The sequence below is a fragment of the Scyliorhinus canicula genome, chromosome 3 (assembly GCF_902713615.1).
Source record: "Scyliorhinus canicula chromosome 3, sScyCan1.1, whole genome shotgun sequence".
Classification (NCBI taxonomy): Eukaryota; Metazoa; Chordata; class Chondrichthyes; order Carcharhiniformes; family Scyliorhinidae; genus Scyliorhinus; species Scyliorhinus canicula.
The window spans coordinates 158,022,807-158,041,897 of record NC_052148.1 but is presented as its reverse complement, the minus strand read 5'-3'; the positions used below and the strand labels follow the sequence as shown (position 1 = coordinate 158,041,897).

Here is a 19,091-nt window from a genome sequence, read left to right as displayed (position 1 = left end):
GGGTTTCACCCCCACAACCTAAAAAAGATGTGCAGGTTAGGTGGATTGGCCACACAAAATTGCCCTTGAATTGGAAAAAAAAATAATTGGGTACTCTAAATTAATTTTTTTTAAAAACATAAACTGATGGGGACTGGTAAAATCTTTACATATTTTTCCTACTTTTTGTGAATCTTATGCTCATCAAGGTGATACTGGTCCTGGGGAATGAAGAAAACTTTCATTTTGGACAGCAGCATTATGAGCATCAGAAATAGCAGATTAAAGATCTCTCAACTCTGTCCCCCAATGTGATAGAACATCAATCGAAGAAGAGTTCCTTACCTGGAAAATTTGAGTTAGTGAATCTTTGATTTTGATGTACAGTGCCAGTCATTAGCATTTATAAACATATCTGAGAAGTGCAATTTTCTGATCGATGAACATTTGTATCTTATTTCTATTTTCTCTTTTCTTTTACAGCAGCCATGCTGATATTCGCTCTATTTTTGCACGGAACATATCCTAGTGTTGCTGATGCTGACTTAATTCAACTGGAAGCACTGATGGGTTGACAAGTGACCATATCAGACGAGGGATGGTCAGAACTTTCTATATTAATTACTTATATATTAGTAACACTGAAGAGATGTGTACATGTAGTGAGAGATATTGCGATGATTATTAAATCTTCTATGTTGGCAGGTTGCATTAAGTATGAAAAAGAACATTCAGAAGAGAATATGGCTGACAGTTGAAAACAACAATAATGTGGCGGATGGAACACTGAATAAAATACATCAGAGCTGGTTACGTTTCAATAATTATACTATTTCAGTCATGAATTTCGAAGCATCAGAATTTGGTTGGAAGCTGGCTAGGAAGTGAATTTGTAGAAAAGCAACTTTTCTTCAATTGGACCTGAAAGGCCTCATTGAGCCATACATTTACAAAGAGATTCACAGAAGCGGGTAGTTGAAGTTACTTCTGATGTGATGCCCAATCACCTGAAGAAAACTCTCTTTTCCATTGCTGCTATTGTAAGTTTTGTTTCTATAATCCTGCTGACTGTGGCACTGGGGACAACGCGATGGGTGACTGCTTCTATACTGTGCAAAACTGGGGCTGATATTGTAAATGCCACTGATCCCGAGATGACAAAGTTTATGGGACATCTTTACTATGGACTATTCCAGGGACGAAAAGTACGACACTGTGGTCTTGGAGGACGGTGCTCTAAAATCACAAGTAATTATTGCCGGATTTGCAGAAAATAGTATTGTTGTTTTTGGTTTGCTATTTAGTTGGGGCATCTAAACTGACTTTGCAGGTTACAATGAAGGTCTGGAGGGGAACAACCTTTCACCTCTGTATATCATGATTGTAACCCAGAATGATAGGATGAAAGTTTCCTTTATCTCAAAAAAGGTTAAAGCCTCATGTGAAATGTGTATCTGAACAGTCCCAACCAATTTCCTAGTGAACATCGTGGCTCACTGCACTAAGATTCTCAAAATAAGGGGTGGCACGGTGACACAGTGGTTAGCACTGCTGCTTCACAGCGCCGAGGACCCGGGTCACTGTCCGTGCAGAGTCTGCATATTCTCCCTATGTCTGCGTGGTCTCACCCCCACAACCCAAAAGATGCACAGGGTAGGTGGATTGGCCACAGAAAATTGCCCCTTAATTGGAATAAAATGATTGGGTACTCTAAAGTTATTTAAAAAAAAATAAGATTCCCAATTTAGCACAAATTGGCATTAAATTGACAATCTCACTTATCCAAATTGCTGGTTGATATGTGCTCGTAATGTAAAACAAGGGGTGTTATATCTGGCCATGGTGTGCCTGCATTGGGGATACTTAATATTGACATTGACATTTCTAACTGTGAAGAGCACAACTTAAAAACAAGAGAAGTTACTTTACGTTCAAAATTAACTTTCCTCCATAGTTTTTTCTCCTGCCTGGTTACTATGTAATGAGAATTATACAATACATCAAGTTTTTATTCATTCTTCAATTTTAGGAAAGCCCAGAATTAAATTAAACTATAAAGGGTTATTTATTATTGTTCAACTATTTAGAACTGCTGGTTAAGACTTAATCAGGTGAAAAATAGCAAAGGTATTCAGTGTTTAAAATGAGATCAGAGCGGCCAGGTGGTGCAGAGGTTAGCACTGCTGCCTCACAGCCACGAGGACACAGGTTCGATACCGGCCCCGGGGGAATGTCTGTGTGGAGTTTGCACATTCTCCCTTGTATGTGTGGGTCCCACCCCCACAACCCAGAAAGATGTGCAGGGTAGGTGGATTAGCCACGCTAAATTGCTCCTTAATAGGAAAAATAATAATTGGGTACTTTAAATTTATATTTTAAAAATGAGATCAATTTGGGATTATTCCAACTGACAATGTAGTAAAACATTTGCCTGGCAAAATTGCATTATATTTGCTGGATACAAATAGAAGTTTATTTGCATTAGAAATTAAGTTGATTTGCAGAGGAAATTCCTTTTGGGCACAACTTGTATTACAATCCAGCATCCAAAAACCAGTGAAACCTGTAAAAGTACTAGCTATATATTGGAGAGGAAAATAATTTATTGTGTTCCACATACTGTATATTTAAAAATATATGTAATTTGTGAACGGAATGGCACAGGTGGCGCAGTGGTTAGCACTGCTGCCTCACAGCGCCGAGGACCCGGGTTCGATCCCGGCTCTGGGTCACTGTCCGTGTGGAGTTTCCACGTTCCCCCCGTGTCGGCATGGGTTTCACCCCCACAACCCAAAGATGTGCAGAGTAGGTGGATAGGCCACGCTTAATTGCCCCATAATTGGGAAAAAAAGAATTGGACACTTTAAATTTTAAAAAAATAATTTGTAAACATATTTTGTACCATCAAGATCAAAAACCAGTGAAACTGAAAAAAATAAATGCCGTAGGAGTACTGCTTCTGTCTTTACCACCTGAATAGTAATCAGGTGACATGGGTTCTACAATGGGGTAATCACTCCATTCTGCCGGTCTACCTCCAGGCAGTGAAAATGAAAATTTGCTTTCATAACTCTTATTGTAAATGTAGTTAGATATGGTATAGATATTTGTTTTTAATTTGTTTTAAACTACTATCACGTTGACTGGTGCTTTAAAAGTAAGGCTCAACCAATCTGATTTAGCCAAAAAAAAACAACCAATACTATACGTTGTCTTCAATAGAAAGCAATATCAGTTTGGAAAGTAGAACCAACACTGCATCAGTTTTATAGTGTTTATGTCATGCCCCCTTGTGGGGATGCCACCTCTGAGTGTCCTGACTGCCCGTTGGTTGTGTCCTATTCTGAGTGTTCATTGGTTGCATGTTTGCATATCATGACAGACAGGAAGGGGAGCTTTGGAAAGAGAGAGAGAGGCAAATGGGAAGAGGTACGGAACAGAGAATTCCAGCTCTGAAAATTGGAAATGGTGCTCACAGCCCAAAGGTAGATAGAGGTCAGATATTTGGGAGCTGCAAGGGAAAATGACTCCCTATCCAATAACAAACCTTTTTTTTGAAGATATTTTATTCCAAACACAAGCAATAACAACAATTCCACATCCACTCAAAGGAAAATATACAGTTTGTACATTTTTCCCCTTTTAATCCCCTCCCTGCCCCTCCTCCAACTCCCCCCCACCCCCACAACGAATAGCTCCTCAAATATTGTCATAAACGACCTCCACCATACCCTGAAGCCTTCTTCCGGCACCCTGAAGGCAAATTTGATCTCCTTCGACCAGAGAAACCCATACAGATCCCCCAGTCAAGCAGCAACCCCTGGTGGCAGACCCGACCTCCACTTCAAAAGAATCCATTGCTGGGCAATCAGAGAGGCGAAGGCTACAACATTGACCCTCTTCCCCTCTGGCATTTCCAAAATCCAAGGATCGGCACCATAGGGTCCGGCTTCACCTCAACCCCTACCACCCTCGATAAGGTCCCGTACACCATCTCCCAATAACTCACCAATCCCTCACATCCCCAGAACATGTGAGCATTATTAGCCAGCCTCTGCTCGCACTTCTCACATCCATCTGTTACCCCTCGAAAACCCAGTAGCAAACTACTAACCCAGAATCACTGTCTGAGGACCTCAAGTATGTGAGATTCCTTGCCACATTTGAAGAAACTGATGAATATTTTTTTTTTTTAACCACCTTTGAGAAATCAGCAGGACTGCTGAAATGGCCCTGAGATGTCTGGGCATTTTTAATTCAAGGGCAGCAGTCCAGGAGAGCTCAAGGAGTCTACTCCATGTTGCCTCCTGACGTGTCCCTGAATGATGAACTGACCATGACTGCCATCCTACGTGCCAATGAGTTAATCCTGGAGGCATACTGCCAGCAATTCTATTGGCTATGCTCTAGCCTGTGAATACACCTCAAGGAGCAGAGAATCCTCACAGCCATGGATGCAGCCTTCAGAGCAGACAGCTTTGATCTCACTCACAGGCCCGGAAACGCAGGCAGACCCTTTTCAAATCATACCCATGAGCATTGGAAAGGTAGGCAGGGCAACATGGACAGGAAAGGCCCTCCACCCAGAAGAGAAAATACAAAATAGAGTCATGAAGCCCCCTTACAGCCTGAGAGGAGAATTCCCAGAAGGATGTCTTCTTGCAACATATGGGCCATTCTAAATCTGAATGCTGGAGATCCTGAAGAAAGCCATTTGGCCTACTAGGGCTTCATGTGTGTAGTTTCCTGAAGAAAGCCATAATTGATAGTTCAGCAGAGCAGGCAGAGCCACTCACAACAGAAACTTACCCTTCGGAGGACGTGGCATTCAGTGTGTTGAGCCAGACCAACTCTCTGAGAGATTCTGGCATTATGTCCTTTCAGCAGCAGTGGCTCAAAATGTGAACAAGTCCATCGTACTGCTCTGGGACACAGGGGCTATGCATATTCAAGGGAAACCTAACCCCTGTGACGTTCCTGAGGCCAAAGCACTGATCAGTGGAATGGACAGAGGATCTGTGTTTGCACTCCTCCATCAGGCCCACCTAGAGTGTGGCCTTGTTTCTGGCTATCGCATTAGGATTTGTCCCTCATCTATCAATAGCACGAATTGTTTTCCTCATTGGGAACAATCTGTCTGACAGCAAGGTACTGTTAGGGCAGCACGGTGGCACAAGTGGAAGGCACTGTGGCTTCACAGTGCCAGGGTCCCAGGTTTGATTTCCAGCTGGGTCACTATCTGTGCAGAGTCTGCATGTTCTCCCCGTGTCTCCGTGGGTTTCCTCCGGGTGCTCCGGTTTCCTTCCACATGCAGGTTAGATGGATTGACCATGATAAATTGCCCTTAGTGACCAAAAAGGTTAGGAGGGGTTATTGGGTTACGGGGAGAGGGTGGAAGTGAGGGCTTAAGTGGGTCGGTGCAGACTCGATGGGCCGAATGGCCTCCTTCAGCACTGTATGTTCTATGTTCTATGTACTAGCCAGAGAAAGGAAAGAGGCCAATCCCAAGCAGCAGAAAACCGCAAAAAGGCAGAAATCTGGGGAAGGTCCCGAGGGAAAAATGGTGGAATAGCACCCAGCAACCGGAGAGCACTCAAAGGTAGCAAGGCCGAAGCCAGGCAGGAAAATTAAAAGAGGTCCAGAGAAGGCCTCTAGGATTTGAAATAAATTCTCCAGGTATCCCAGAATGAAGTAGGAGCCAGAGATGGCCTTGAGCAGGGAAAAGATAGTGAGGAGATGCCCCACCGTGCAGAAGAGCCCGAAAAAAGACAGATTATTAAGCCTGGAAAGGACAAGGCTGAGGTCATGACTGATGTAGGGCTCGCAGAAACCTTGGGCGGGATTCTCCTCTACCCGTCGGGGCGGGGGGTCCCGGCGTAGGGGAGTGGCGGCAACCACTCCGGCGTCGGGCCTCTCAAAAGGTGCGGAATTCTCTGCACCTTTGGGGGCTAGACCCGCGCCGGAGCGGTTGGCACCACGCCGACTGGCACCAAAACTGGTTCCAGCGGCCTTTGAAGACCGCCGCCTGGCGCCGGGGGTGTCCAAAAGGCCTTCGCCGGTTGGCGCATGCGCCGGTGGTGATGTTAGAGGCAGCTGCCGCTGACGTCACCACCGGCACATGCGCGCTGGAGGATTGTCTTCCACCTCCGCCATGGTGGAGGCAGTGGCGGCGGCAGAAGAAAAAGAGTGCCCCCACGGCAATGGCCCACCCGCTGATCGGTGGGCCCCGATCGCGGGCCTGGCCACTGTGGGGGCACCCCCCCGGGGTCCGATCGCCCCGCTCCCCCCAGGACCCTGGGGGCCCGCTCGCGCTGCCGATCCCGCCACCACCAGAGGTGGTTCAAACCTCGGTGGTGGGAGAGGCCTCCCAGCGGCGGGAGTTCGGCCATCGCGGGCTGGAGAATCGCCACAGGGGGCTCGCCGATCGGCGTGGGTTGATTCCCGCCCCTGCCAATTCCTGGGTGGCGGAGAATTTCTGCCACGGCGGGGGCGGGATTTCCGGCGGCACCGGGCGATTCTCCCGGGCGTGGGGTCGGAGAATTTCACCCCTTCTTTCTGACTTTAAACACAAACAATGGAAGTTCCCAAACCAATGAGCAAATAGGGAATAACATGCCTCCCACAGTTAAAAATACGGATTGGCTAAGGTCAAGTGTAGTATCTGTTCTTATCAGTTTAATGATCGCTTCTCGGCCTTTTGGCTAAGTTGAGCATGAGATCAGGTGTAATGCCTGGATCTGGTAGGTCTCTCTTGTGGGGACCATGAATTGGATTCAATTTGAATTAGTTTTTGGAACAGGCAAGGAGCTGGATTCGGGGTTTGCCCCTGTCCACACTCTGAGCTCTGGCTTTGTAACTCTGATAAAGTAATTTAAAAAAAGCCGTAAGTGATTGTAGCTGGAGTTACATTTCCACTTGAGGACAGAAGTGTTGAGAAGGACATGGAACCAGTTTAGATGGCTCCTCCTCCGTAGCCAAAGGCCCCAGCTGGGAAGCTGGGAAGCTGTTGATCGACCTCGCTGCTATCTTTATGGCAAATTTTAAAATTCCCAAATTGGTCCAAAAAGAGTGAACGTGATGCCTTCGGGACAAGATACAGTCAGAGCTGACCATCCACCAGAGGACAGAAATGTCCCAAAAGACATGTCTACCCCCAACTGATCAGCAGAGGGACTCCATGCTCACCCACCATAGTGCAGAATCGCAAGGTGATTGGACATAGTTTTTAAAAAATATTTTATTGAGGTATTTATAATTTTAACAATTTTAACCATCAAATTTCAACAAAAACAAAAATGCAACAATGTAACCAACAAATCTCCTGAGCACAAACCCCAGCCAACATGGCTTACACAAACAGCACCACTTTCCCCAGCCCTCCCTCCGTTGGTTCTCTTGGCCTCACTCGTCTCTCCCATGCCTTCTCTTTTCCCCCCACTCCCCTGCTGACAGCTTAATTTTTCTCGAAGAAGTCGATGAATGGCTGCCACCTCCGAGCAAACCCCAGCAACGAACCCCTCAAGGCAAATTAAATTTTCTCGAGTCTGAGAAACCCCGCAATGTTGCTAACCCATACCTCCGCCTTCAGGGGCTCCCAGTCCCTCCACCCTAATAAGATCCATCTCCGGGCCACCAGGGAGGCAAAGGCCAGGACATTGGCCTCTCTCACCCCCTGGGCTCCCGGATCGTCCAACACACCGAAGATCGCCAGCTCTGGACTCAGCACCACTCCCACTTTTAAGACCTCTGACATGACTTTAGCAAACCCCTACCAGAAACCCCTCAGCCTCGGACATGCCCAAAACATATGGACATGGTTCGCAAGACCCTCCGCACAGCACCCACATTTATCTTCCACCCCCTTCAAAGAACCTGCTCATCTGGCCCACAGTCATGCGCGCTCTGTGGACCACCTTAAACTGTATCAGGCTCAGCCTGGCGCACAACGAGGATGCATTAACTCTCCTCAGGGCCTCCTCCCATAACCCAGCCTCCAACTCCCTATGATTGTACATGGTTAACCACCTTATTTAAAATGATCCATAACACCCCACCAGGCTACTATTCTATAGCCATATCCGGTAGGATGCTGGAGAGGCCCCTGCCTGAAGGTCATCTTCCCCTCATCTAGACCCAGAAAGGCTGGCCCAAGTTCAGGGGCCAACTGCCAGCCAATTGTCGTGCCAACCCAAAGTACCAAGCAGCAGAAGCTGGAAGCCTCCAGTTGTGCTAGCGCTCGAGCCAGATCCTGAACCAGAATCCCCTAAAGAAGCCAAGGTCCCATTATTTTTTTTAAATAGAAATTTAGAGTACCCAATTCATTTTTTCCATTTAAGTGCAATTTAGTGTGGCCAATCCATCTACCCTGCACATTTTTGGGTTGTGGGGGCGAAACCCATGCAAACACGGGGAGAATCTGCAAACTCCACACGGACAGTGACCCAGAGCCGGGATCGAATCTGGGACCTTGTGAGGCAGCAATGCTACTGCGCCACCGTGCTGCCCACCCAGGTCCCTTTAAAACACCCCACTGTTCTGACCCTCAGCCAAACCCCAGATCCTGGATCCAAACAGATCAGCCCACGGGGTTACCAAAGTGGACAGGCAAGGGAGAAGCTGGACAAGAACAGATTAGCGCTACAATCCCAGGGCATGGCACCGACAGAGTGAGATGTCCAGCATTCCTCTGCAGATTTTCCAGAGCAGCTTGACTGCCCTCCAAAACCTCCAAATGCTTGTGGAGATACTTAATCAGGAGGTTAGAATACGTGACCCCCCAGCTGAAGGAAATCAGAACTCTAACCCCGAATAAACTTCCCTATGCAGCAGGGAACCACCATTGCCCCTGCTAACTGTGTGCCTGATGTGTCAGTACCAATCGTGCTAACTGTGTGCCTGATGTGCCAGTACCAATCCTGCTAACTGTGTGCCTGATGTGTCAGTACCAATCCTGCTAACTGTGTGTCTGATGTGTCAGTACCAATCCTGCTGTGTGCCTGATGTGCCAGTACCAATCCTGCTAACTGTGTGCCTGATGTGCCAGTACCAATCCTGCTAACTGTGTGCCTGATGTGTCAGTACCAATCCTGCTGTGTGCCTGATGTGTCAGTGTCAATCCTGCTGTGTGTCTGATGTGTCAGTACCAATCCTGCTGTGTGCCTGATGTGCCAGTACCAATCCTGCTGTGTGCCTGATGTGCCAGTACCAATCCTGCTGTGTGCCTGATGTGCCAGTGCCAATCCTGCTGTGTGTCTGATGTGCCAGTACCAATCCTGCTAACTGTGTGCCTGATGTGCCAGTGCCAATCCTGCTGTGTGCCTGATGTGTCAGTACCAATCCTGCTGTGTGCCTGATGTGTCAGTGCCAATCCTGCTGTGTGTCTGATGTCAGTACCAATCCTGCTAACTGTGTGCTGATGTGTCAGTACCAATCCTGCTAACTGTATGCCTGATGTGTCAGTGCCAATCCTGCTAACTGTGTGCCTGATATGTCAGTACCAATCCTGCTGTGTGCCTGATGTGTCAGTGCCAATCCTGCTGTGTCTGATGTGTCAGTACCAATCCTGCTGTGCCTGATGTGCCAGTGCCAATCCTGCTGTGTGCCTGATGTGTCAGTACCAATCCTGCTGTGTGCCTGATGTGTCAGTACCAATCCTGCTGTGTCTGATGTGTCAGTACCAATCCTGCTAACTGTGTGCCTGATGTGTCAGTACCAATCCTGCTAACTGTGTGCCTGATGTGTCAGTGCCAATCCTGCTAACTGTGTGCCTGATGTGTCAGTACCAATCCTGCTGTGTGCCTGATGTGTCAGTACCAATCCTGCTGTGTGCCTGATGTGTCAGTGCCAATCCTGCTGTGTGTCTGATGTGTCAGTACCAATCCTGCTAACTGTGTGCCTGATGTGCCAGTACCAATCCTGCTGTGTGCCTGATGTGTCAGTACCAATCCTGCTGTGTGCCTGATGTGCCAGTGCCAATCCTGCTGTGTGTCTGATGTGCCAGTACCAATCCTGCTGTGTGCCTGATGTGTCAGTACCAATCCTGCTAACTGTGTGTCTGATGTGCCAGTACCAATCCTGCTAACTGTGTGCCTGATGTGTCAGTGCCAATCCTGCTAACTGTGTGCCTGATGTGTCAGTACCAATCCTGCTAACTGTGTGCCTGATGTGTCAGTGCCAATCCTGCTGTGTGCCTGATGTGTCAGTACCAATCCTGCTAACTGTGTGCCTGATGTGCCAGTACCAATCCTGCTAACTGTGTGCCTGATGTGTCAGTACCAATCCTGCTAACTGTGTGCCTGGTGTGTCAGTACCAATCCTGCTAACTGTGTGCCTGATATGCCCATACCAATCCTGCTAACTGTATGCCTGATGTGCCAGTACCAATCCTGCTAACTGTGTGCCTGATGTGTCAGTACCAATCCTGCTGTGCGCCTGATGTGCCAGTACCAATCCTGCTAACTGTGTGCCTGATATGCCAATACCAATCCTGCTAACTGTATGCCTGATGTGCCAGTACCATCCTGCTAACTGTGTGCCTGATGTGCCAGTACCAATCCTGCTAACTGTGTGCCTGATGTGCCAGTACCAATCCTGCTGTGTGCCTGATGTGCCAGTACCAATCCTGCTGTGTGCCTGATGTGCCAGTACCAATCCTGCTAACTGTGTGCCTGATGTGCCAGTGCCAATCCTGCTGTGTGCCTGATGTGTCAGTGCCAATCCTGCTGTGTGCCTGATGTGCCAGTACCAATCCTGCTGTGTGTCTGATGTGTCAGTACCAATCCTGCTGTGTGTCTGATGTGTCAGTACCAATCCTGCTGTGTGCCTGATGTGTCAGTACCAATCCTGCTAACTGTGTGCCTGATGTGTCAGTACCAATCCTGCTGTGTGCCTGATGTGTCAGTACCAATCCTGCTGTGTGTCTGATGTGCCAGTACCAATCCTGCTGTGTGTCTGATGTGCCAGTACCAATCCTGCTGTGTGCCTGATGTGCCAGTACCAATCCTGCTAACTGTGTGCCTGATGTGTCAGTACCAATCCTGCTAACTGTGTGCCTGATGTGCCAGTACCAATCCTGCTGTGTGCCTGATGTGCCAGTGCCAATCCTGCTGTGTGCCTGATGTGTCAGTACCAATCCTGCTGTGCGCCTGATGTGTCAGTACCAATCCTGCTGTGTGCCTGATGTGCCAGTGCCAATCCTGCTGTGTGCCTGATGTGTCAGTACCAATCCTGCTGTGTGCCTGATGTGTCAGTACCAATCCTGCTAACTGTATGCCTGATGTGTCAGTACCAATCCTGCTGTGTGCCTGATGTGTCAGTACCAATCCTGCTAACTGTGTGCCTGATGTGCCAGTGCCAATCCTGCTGTGTGCCTGATGTGTCAATACCAATCCTGCTAACTGTGTGCCTGATGTGTCAGTACCAATCCTGCTGTGTGCCTGATGTGCCAGTACCAATCCTGTTGTGTGCCTGATATGCCAGTGCCAATCCTGTTGTGTGCCTGATGTGCCAGTGCCAATCCTGCTAACTGTGTGCCTGATGTGCCAGTACCAATCCTGCTGTGTGCCTGATGTGCCAGTACCAATCCTGCTGTGCGCCTGATGTGCCAGTGCCAATCCTGCTGTGTCTGATGTGTCAGTACCAATCCTGCTGTGTGCCTGATGTGTCAGTACCAATCCTGCTGTGTCTGATGTGTCAGTACCAATCCTGCTGTGTGCCTGATGTGTCAGTACCAATCCTGCTGTGTGTCTGATGTGTCAGTACCAATCCTGCTAACTGTGTGCCTGATGTGCCAGTACCAATCCTGCTGTATGCCTGATGTGTCAGTACCAATCCTGCTGTGTGTCTGATGTGTCAGTACCAATCCTGCTAACTGTATGCCTGATGTGTCAGTACCAATCCTGCTAACTGTGTGCCTGATGTGCCAGTACCAATCCTGCTAACTGTGTGCCTGATGTGCCAGTGCCAATCCTGCTGTGTGCCTGATGTGTCAGTACCAATCCTGCTAACTGTATGCCTGATGTGTCAGTACCAATCCTGCTAACTGTATGTCTGATGTGCCAGTACCAATCCTGCTGTGTGCCTGATGTGCCAGTACCAATCCTGCTTACTGTGTGCCTGATGTGTCAGTACCAATCCTGCTAACTGTGTGCCTGATGTGCCAGTACCAATCCTGCTAACTGTGTGCCTGATGTGTCAGTACCAATCCTGCTGTGTGCCTGATGTGCCAGTACCAATCCTGCTGTGGGCCTGATGTGCCAGTACCAATCCTGCTGTGTGCCTGATGTGTCAGTACCAATCCTGCTGTGTGCCTGATGTGCCAGTACCAATCCTGCTGTGTGTCTGATGTGTCAGTACCAATCCTGCTAACTGTGTGCCTGATGTGTCAGTACCAATCCTGCTAACTGTATGCCTGATGTGCCAGTACCAATCCTGCTGTGTGTCTGATGTGTCAGTACCAATCCTGCTAACTGTGTGCCTGATGTGTCAGTACCAATCCTGCTGTGTGCCTGATGTGCCAGTACCAATCCTGCTGTATGCCTGATGTGTCAGTACCAATCCTGCTAACTGTATGCCTGATGTGTCAGTGCCAATCCTGCTAACTGTGTGCCTGATGTGTCAGTGCCAATCCTGCTGTGTGCCTGATGTGCCAGTACCAATCCTGCTGTGTGCCTGATGTGCCAGTACCAATCCTGCTAACTGTGTGCCTGATGTGCCAGTACCAATCCTGCTGTGTGTCTGATGTGTCAGTGCCAATCCTGCTAACTGTATGCCTGATGTGTCAGTACCAATCCTGCTAACTGTGTGCCTGATGTGTCAGTACCAATCCTGCTGTGTGCCTGATGTGCCAGTACCAATCCTGCTGTGTGCCTGATGTGCCAGTACCAATCCTGCTAACTGTGTGCCTGATGTGCCAGTACCAATCCTGCTAACTGTATGCCTGATGTGTCAGTGCCAATCCTGCTAACTGTGTGCCTGATGTGTCAGTACCAATCCTGCTGTGTGTCTGATGTGCCAGTACTAATCCTGCTAACTGTGTGTCTGATGTGTCAGTACCAATCCTGCTGTGCGCCTGATGTGCCAGTGCTAATCCTGCTGTGTGCCTGATGTGTCAGTACCAATCCTGCTGTGTGCCTGATGTGCCAGTACCAATCCTGCTGTGTGCCTGATGTGTCAGTGCCAATCCTGCTGTGTGCCTGATGTGCCAGTACCAATCCTGCTGTGTGCCTGATGTGCCAGTACCAATCCTGCTTACTGTGTGCCTGATGTGCCAGTACCAATCCTGCTGTGTGCCTGATGTGTCAGTACCAATCCTGCTAACTGTGTGCCTGATGTGCCAGTACCAATCCTGCTGTGTGCCTGATGTGTCAGTACCAATCCTGTTGTGTGCCTGATATGCCAGTGCCAATCCTGTTGTGTGCCTGATGTGCCAGTGCCAATCCTGCTAACTGTGTGCCTGATGTGCCAGTACCAATCCTGCTGTGTGCCTGATGTGCCAGTACCAATCCTGCTGTGCGCCTGATGTGCCAGTGCCAATCCTGCTGTGTCTGATGTGTCAGTACCAATCCTGCTGTGTGCCTGATGTGTCAGTACCAATCCTGCTGTGTCTGATGTGTCAGTACCAATCCTGCTGTGTGCCTGATGTGTCAGTACCAATCCTGCTGTGTGTCTGATGTGTCAGTACCAATCCTGCTAACTGTGTGCCTGATGTGCCAGTACCAATCCTGCTGTATGCCTGATGTGTCAGTACCAATCCTGCTGTGTGTCTGATGTGTCAGTACCAATCCTGCTAACTGTATGCCTGATGTGTCAGTACCAATCCTGCTAACTGTGTGCCTGATGTGCCAGTACCAATCCTGCTAACTGTGTGCCTGATGTGCCAGTACCAATCCTGCTGTGTGCCTGATGTGTCAGTGCCAATCCTGCTGTGTGCCTGATGTGTCAGTGCCAATCCTGCTAACTGTATGCCTGATGTGTCAGTGCCAATCCTGCTGTGTGCCTGATGTGTCAGTACCAATCCTGCTAACTGTGTGCCTGATGTGCCAGTACCAATCCTGCTAACTGTATGCCTGATGTGTCAGTACCAATCCTGCTAACTGTATGTCTGATGTGCCAGTACCAATCCTGCTGTGTGCCTGATGTGCCAGTACCAATCCTGCTTACTGTGTGCCTGATGTGTCAGTACCAATCCTGCTAACTGTGTGCCTGATGTGCCAGTACCAATCCTGCTAACTGTGTGCCTGATGTGTCAGTACCAATCCTGCTGTGTGCCTGATGTGCCAGTACCAATCCTGCTGTGTGCCTGATGTGCCAGTACCAATCCTGCTGTGTGCCTGATGTGTCAGTACCAATCCTGCTGTGTGCCTGATGTGCCAGTACCAATCCTGCTGTGTGTCTGATGTGTCAGTACCAATCCTGCTAACTGTGTGCCTGATGTGTCAGTACCAATCCTGCTAACTGTGTGCCTGATGTGTCAGTGCCAATCCTGCTAACTGTATGCCTGATGTGTCAGTGCCAATCCTGCTAACTGTGTGCCTGATGTGTCAGTGCCAATCCTGCTGTGTGCCTGATGTGCCAGTACCAATCCTGCTGTGTGCCTGATGTGCCAGTACCAATCCTGCTAACTGTGTGCCTGATGTGCCAGTACCAATCCTGCTGTGTGTCTGATGTGTCAGTGCCAATCCTGCTAACTGTATGCCTGATGTGTCAGTACCAATCCTGCTAACTGTGTGCCTGATGTGTCAGTACCAATCCTGCTGTGTGCCTGATGTGCCAGTACCAATCCTGCTGTGTGCCTGATGTGCCAGTACCAATCCTGCTAACTGTGTGCCTGATGTGCCAGTACCAATCCTGCTAACTGTATGCCTGATGTGTCAGTGCCAATCCTGCTAACTGTGTGCCTGATGTGTCAGTACCAATCCTGCTGTGTGTCTGATGTGCCAGTACTAATCCTGCTAACTGTGTGTCTGATGTGTCAGTACCAATCCTGCTGTGCGCCTGATGTGCCAGTGCTAATCCTGCTGTGTGCCTGATGTGTCAGTACCAATCCTGCTGTGTGCCTGATGTGCCAGTGCCAATCCTGCTGTGTGCCTGATGTGCCAGTACCAATCCTGCTGTGTGCCTGATGTGCCAGTACCAATCCTGCTTACTGTGTGCCTGATGTGCCAGTACCAATCCTGCTGTGTGCCTGATGTGTCAGTACCAATCCTGCTAACTGTGTGCCTGATGTGCCAGTACCAATCCTGCTGTGTGCCTGATGTGTCAGTACCAATCCTGCTAACTGTGTGCCTGATGTGCCAGTACCAATCCTGCTAACTGTATGCCTGATGTGTCAGTGCCAATCCTGCTAACTGTGTGCCTGATGTGTCAGTACCAATCCTGCTGTGTGCCTGATGTGTCAGTACCAATCCTGCTTACTGTGTGCCTGATGTGTCAGTACCAATCCTTCTAACTGTGTGCCTGATGTGTCAGTACCAATCCTGCTAACTGTGTGCCTGATGTGCCAGTACCAATCCTGCTGTGTGCCTGATGTGCCAGTACCAATCCTGCTGTGTGCCTGATGTGTCAGTACCAATCCTGCTTACTGTGTGCCTGATGTGTCAGTACCAATCCTTCTAACTGTGTGCCTGATGTGTCAGTACCAATCCTGCTAACTGTGTGCCTGATGTGCCAGTACCAATCCTGCTGTGTGCCTGATGTGCCAGTACCAATCCTGCTGTGTGCCTGATGTGCCAGTACCAATCCTGCTGTGTGCCTGATGTGTCAGTACCAATCCTGCTAACTGTGTGCCTGATGTGTCAGTACCAATCCTGCTAACTGTATGCCTGATGTGTCAGTACCAATCCTGCTAACTGTGTGCCTGATGTGCCAGTACCAATCCTGCTGTGTACCTGATGTGTCAGTGCCAATCCTGCTGTGTACCTGATGTGCCAGTACCAATCCTGCTGTGTACCTGATGTGTCAGTGCCAATCCTGCTGTGTACCTGATGTGCCAGTACCAATCCTGCTGTGTACCTGATGTGTCAGTGCCAATCCTGCTGTGTACCTGATGTGTCAGTGCCAATCCTGCTGTGTACCTGATGTGTCAGTGCCAATCCTGCTAACTGTGTGCCTGATGTGCCAGTACCAATCCTGCTGTGTGCCTGATGTGCCAGTACCAATCCTGCTGTGTACCTGATGTGTCAGTGCCAATCCTGCTGTGTACCTGATGTGCCAGTACCAATCCTGCTGTGTACCTGATGTGTCAGTGCCAATCCTGCTGTGTACCTGATGTGCCAGTACCAATCCTGCTGTGTACCTGATGTGCCAGTACCAATCCTGCTGTGTACCTGATGTGCCAGTACCAATCCTGCTAACTGTGTGTCTGATGTGTCAGTACCAATCCTGCTGACTGTGTGCCTGATGTGCCAGTACCAATCCTGCTGTGTACCTGATGTGCCAGTACCAATCCTGCTAACTGTATGCCTGATGTGCCAGTACCAATCCTGCTGTGTGCCTGATGTGCCAGTACCAATCCTGCTGTGTACCTGATGTGCCAGTACCAATCCTGCTAACTGTATGCCTGATGTGCCAGTACCAATCCTGCTGTATGCCTGATGTGCCAGTACCAATCCTGCTAACTGTGTGCCTGATGTGCCAGTACCAATCCTGCTGTGTGCCTGATGTGTCAGTACCAATCCTGCTAACTGTGTGTCTGATGTGCCAGTACTAATCCTGCTGTGTGCCTGATGTGTCAGTACCAATCCTGCTAACTGTGTGCCTGATGTGCCAGTACCAATCCTGCTAACTGTATGCCTGATGTGCCAGTACCAATCCTGCTGTGTGCCTGATGTGCCAGTACCAATCCTGCTGTGTACCTGATGTGCCAGTACCAATCCTGCTAACTGTGTGCCTGATGTGCCAGTACCAATCCTGCTGTGTGCCTGATGTGCCAGTACCAATCCTGCTGTGTGCCTGATGTGCCAGTACCAATCCTGCTGTGTACCTGATGTGCCAGTACCAATCCTGCTAACTGTGTGCCTGATGTGTCAGTACCAATCCTGCTAACTGTGTGTCTGATGTGCCAGTACTAATCCTGCTGTGTGCCTGATGTGTCAGTACCAATCCTGCTAACTGTATGCCTGATGTGCCAGTACCAATCCTGCTGTGTGCCTGATGTGCCAGTACCAATCCTGCTGTGCGCCTGATGTGCCAGTGCTAATCCTGCTGTGTGCCTGATGTGTCAGTACCAATCCTGCTGTGTGCCTGATGTGCCAGTACCAATCCTGCTAACTGTGTGCCTGATGTGCCAGTACCAATCCTGCTAACTGTGTGCCTGATGTGTCAGTACCAATCCTGCTGTGTGCCTGATGTGCCAGTGCCAATCCTGCTGTGTGCCTGATGTGTCAGTACCAATCCTGCTAACTGTATGCCTGATGTGCCAGTGCCAATCCTGCTGTGTGCCTGATGTGTCAGTGCCAATCCTGCTGTGTGCCTGATGTGCCAGTGCCAATCCTGCTGTGTGCCTGATGTGTCAGTACCAATCCTGCTAACTGTATGCCTGATGTGCCAGTGCCAATCCTGCTGTGTGCCTGATGTGCCAGTACCAATCCTGCTGTGTGCCTGATGTGCCAGTACCAATCCTGCTTACTGTGTGCCTGATGTGCCAGTACCAATCCTTCTAACTGTGTGCCTGATGTGTCAGTACCAATCCTGCTAACTGTGTGCCTGATGTGCCAGTACCAATCCTGCTGTGTGCCTGATGTGCCAGTACCAATCCTGCTAACTGTGTGCCTGATGTGTCAGTACCAATCCTGCTAACTGTGTGCCTGATGTGCCAGTACCAATCCTGCTGTGTGCCTGATGTGTCAGTACCAATCCTGCTGTGTGCCTGATGTGTCAGTACCAATCCTGCTAACTGTATGCCTGATGTGTCAGTACCAATCCTGCTAACTGTGTGCCTGATGTGTCAGTACCAATCCTGCTGTGTGTCTGATGTGTCAGTACCAATCCTGCTGTGTGCCTGATGTGCCAGTACCAATCCTGCTAACTGTATGCCTGATGTGTCAGTGCCAATCCTGCTGTGTGCCTGATGTGTCAGTACCAATCCTGCTGTGTGCCTGATGTGTCAGTGCCAATCCTGCTAACTGTATGCCTGATGTGTCAGTGCCAATCCTGCTAACTGTGTGCCTGATGTGCCAGTGCCAATCCTGCTAACTGTGTGCCTGATGTGTCAGTGCCAATCCTGCTAACTGTGTGCCTGATGTGCCAGTACCAATCCTGCTAACTGTGTGCCTGATGTGTCAGTACCAATCCTGCTGTGTGCCTGATGTGCCAGTACCAATCCTGCTGTGTGCCTGATGTGCCAGTACCAATCCTGCTGTGTGCCTGATGTGTCAGTACCAATCCTGCTGTGTGCCTGATGTGCCAGTACCAATCCTGCTGTGTGTCTGATGTGTCAGTACCAATCCTGCTAACTGTGTGCCTGATGTGTCAGTACCAATCCTGCTAACTGTATGCCTGATGTGCCAGTACCAATCCTGCTGTGTGTCTGATGTGTCAGTACCAATCCTGCTGTGTGCCTGATGTGTCAGTACCAATCCTGCTGTGTGCCTGATGTGTCAGTACCAATCCTGCTAACTGTATGCCTGATGTGTCAGTGCCAATCCTGCTAACTGTGTGCCTGATGTGTCAGTGCCAATCCTGCTGTGTGCCTGATGTGCCAGTACCAATCCTGCTGTGTGCCTGATGTGCCAGTACCAATCCTGCTAACTGTGTGCCTGATGTGCCAGTACCAATCCTGCTGTGTGTCTGATGTGTCAGTGCCAATCCTGCTAACTGTATGCCTGATGTGTCAGTACCAATCCTGCTAACTGTGTGCCTGATGTGTCAGTACCAATCCTGCTGTGTGCCTGATGTGCCAGTACCAATCCTGCTGTGTGCCTGATGTGCCAGTACCAATCCTGCTAACTGTGTGCCTGATGTGCCAGTACCAATCCTGCTAACTGTATGCCTGATGTGTCAGTGCCAATCCTGCTAACTGTGTGCCTGATGTGTCAGTACCAATCCTGCTGTGTGTCTGATGTGCCAGTACTAATCCTGCTAACTGTGTGTCTGATGTGTCAGTACCAATCCTG

At 49.2% G+C, this 19,091-nt stretch overlaps 1 protein-coding gene and 1 pseudogene across 1 annotated transcript in view; both read left to right on the top strand.

Annotated features, from left to right (window-relative positions):
- Positions 1-19,091, top strand: part of clrn2 (clarin 2) — a 35,428-nt gene that overhangs the window by 846 nt on the left and 15,491 nt on the right. The window contains exon 2 of the mRNA XM_038791561.1: positions 463-1,227. Coding sequence (XP_038647489.1) covers positions 975-1,227 — 253 coding nt within the window. The 5' untranslated portion in view covers positions 463-974. The remainder of the gene's footprint in view (positions 1-462; positions 1,228-19,091) is intronic.
- LOC119963990 lies at positions 6,592-6,854 on the top strand (annotated as a pseudogene).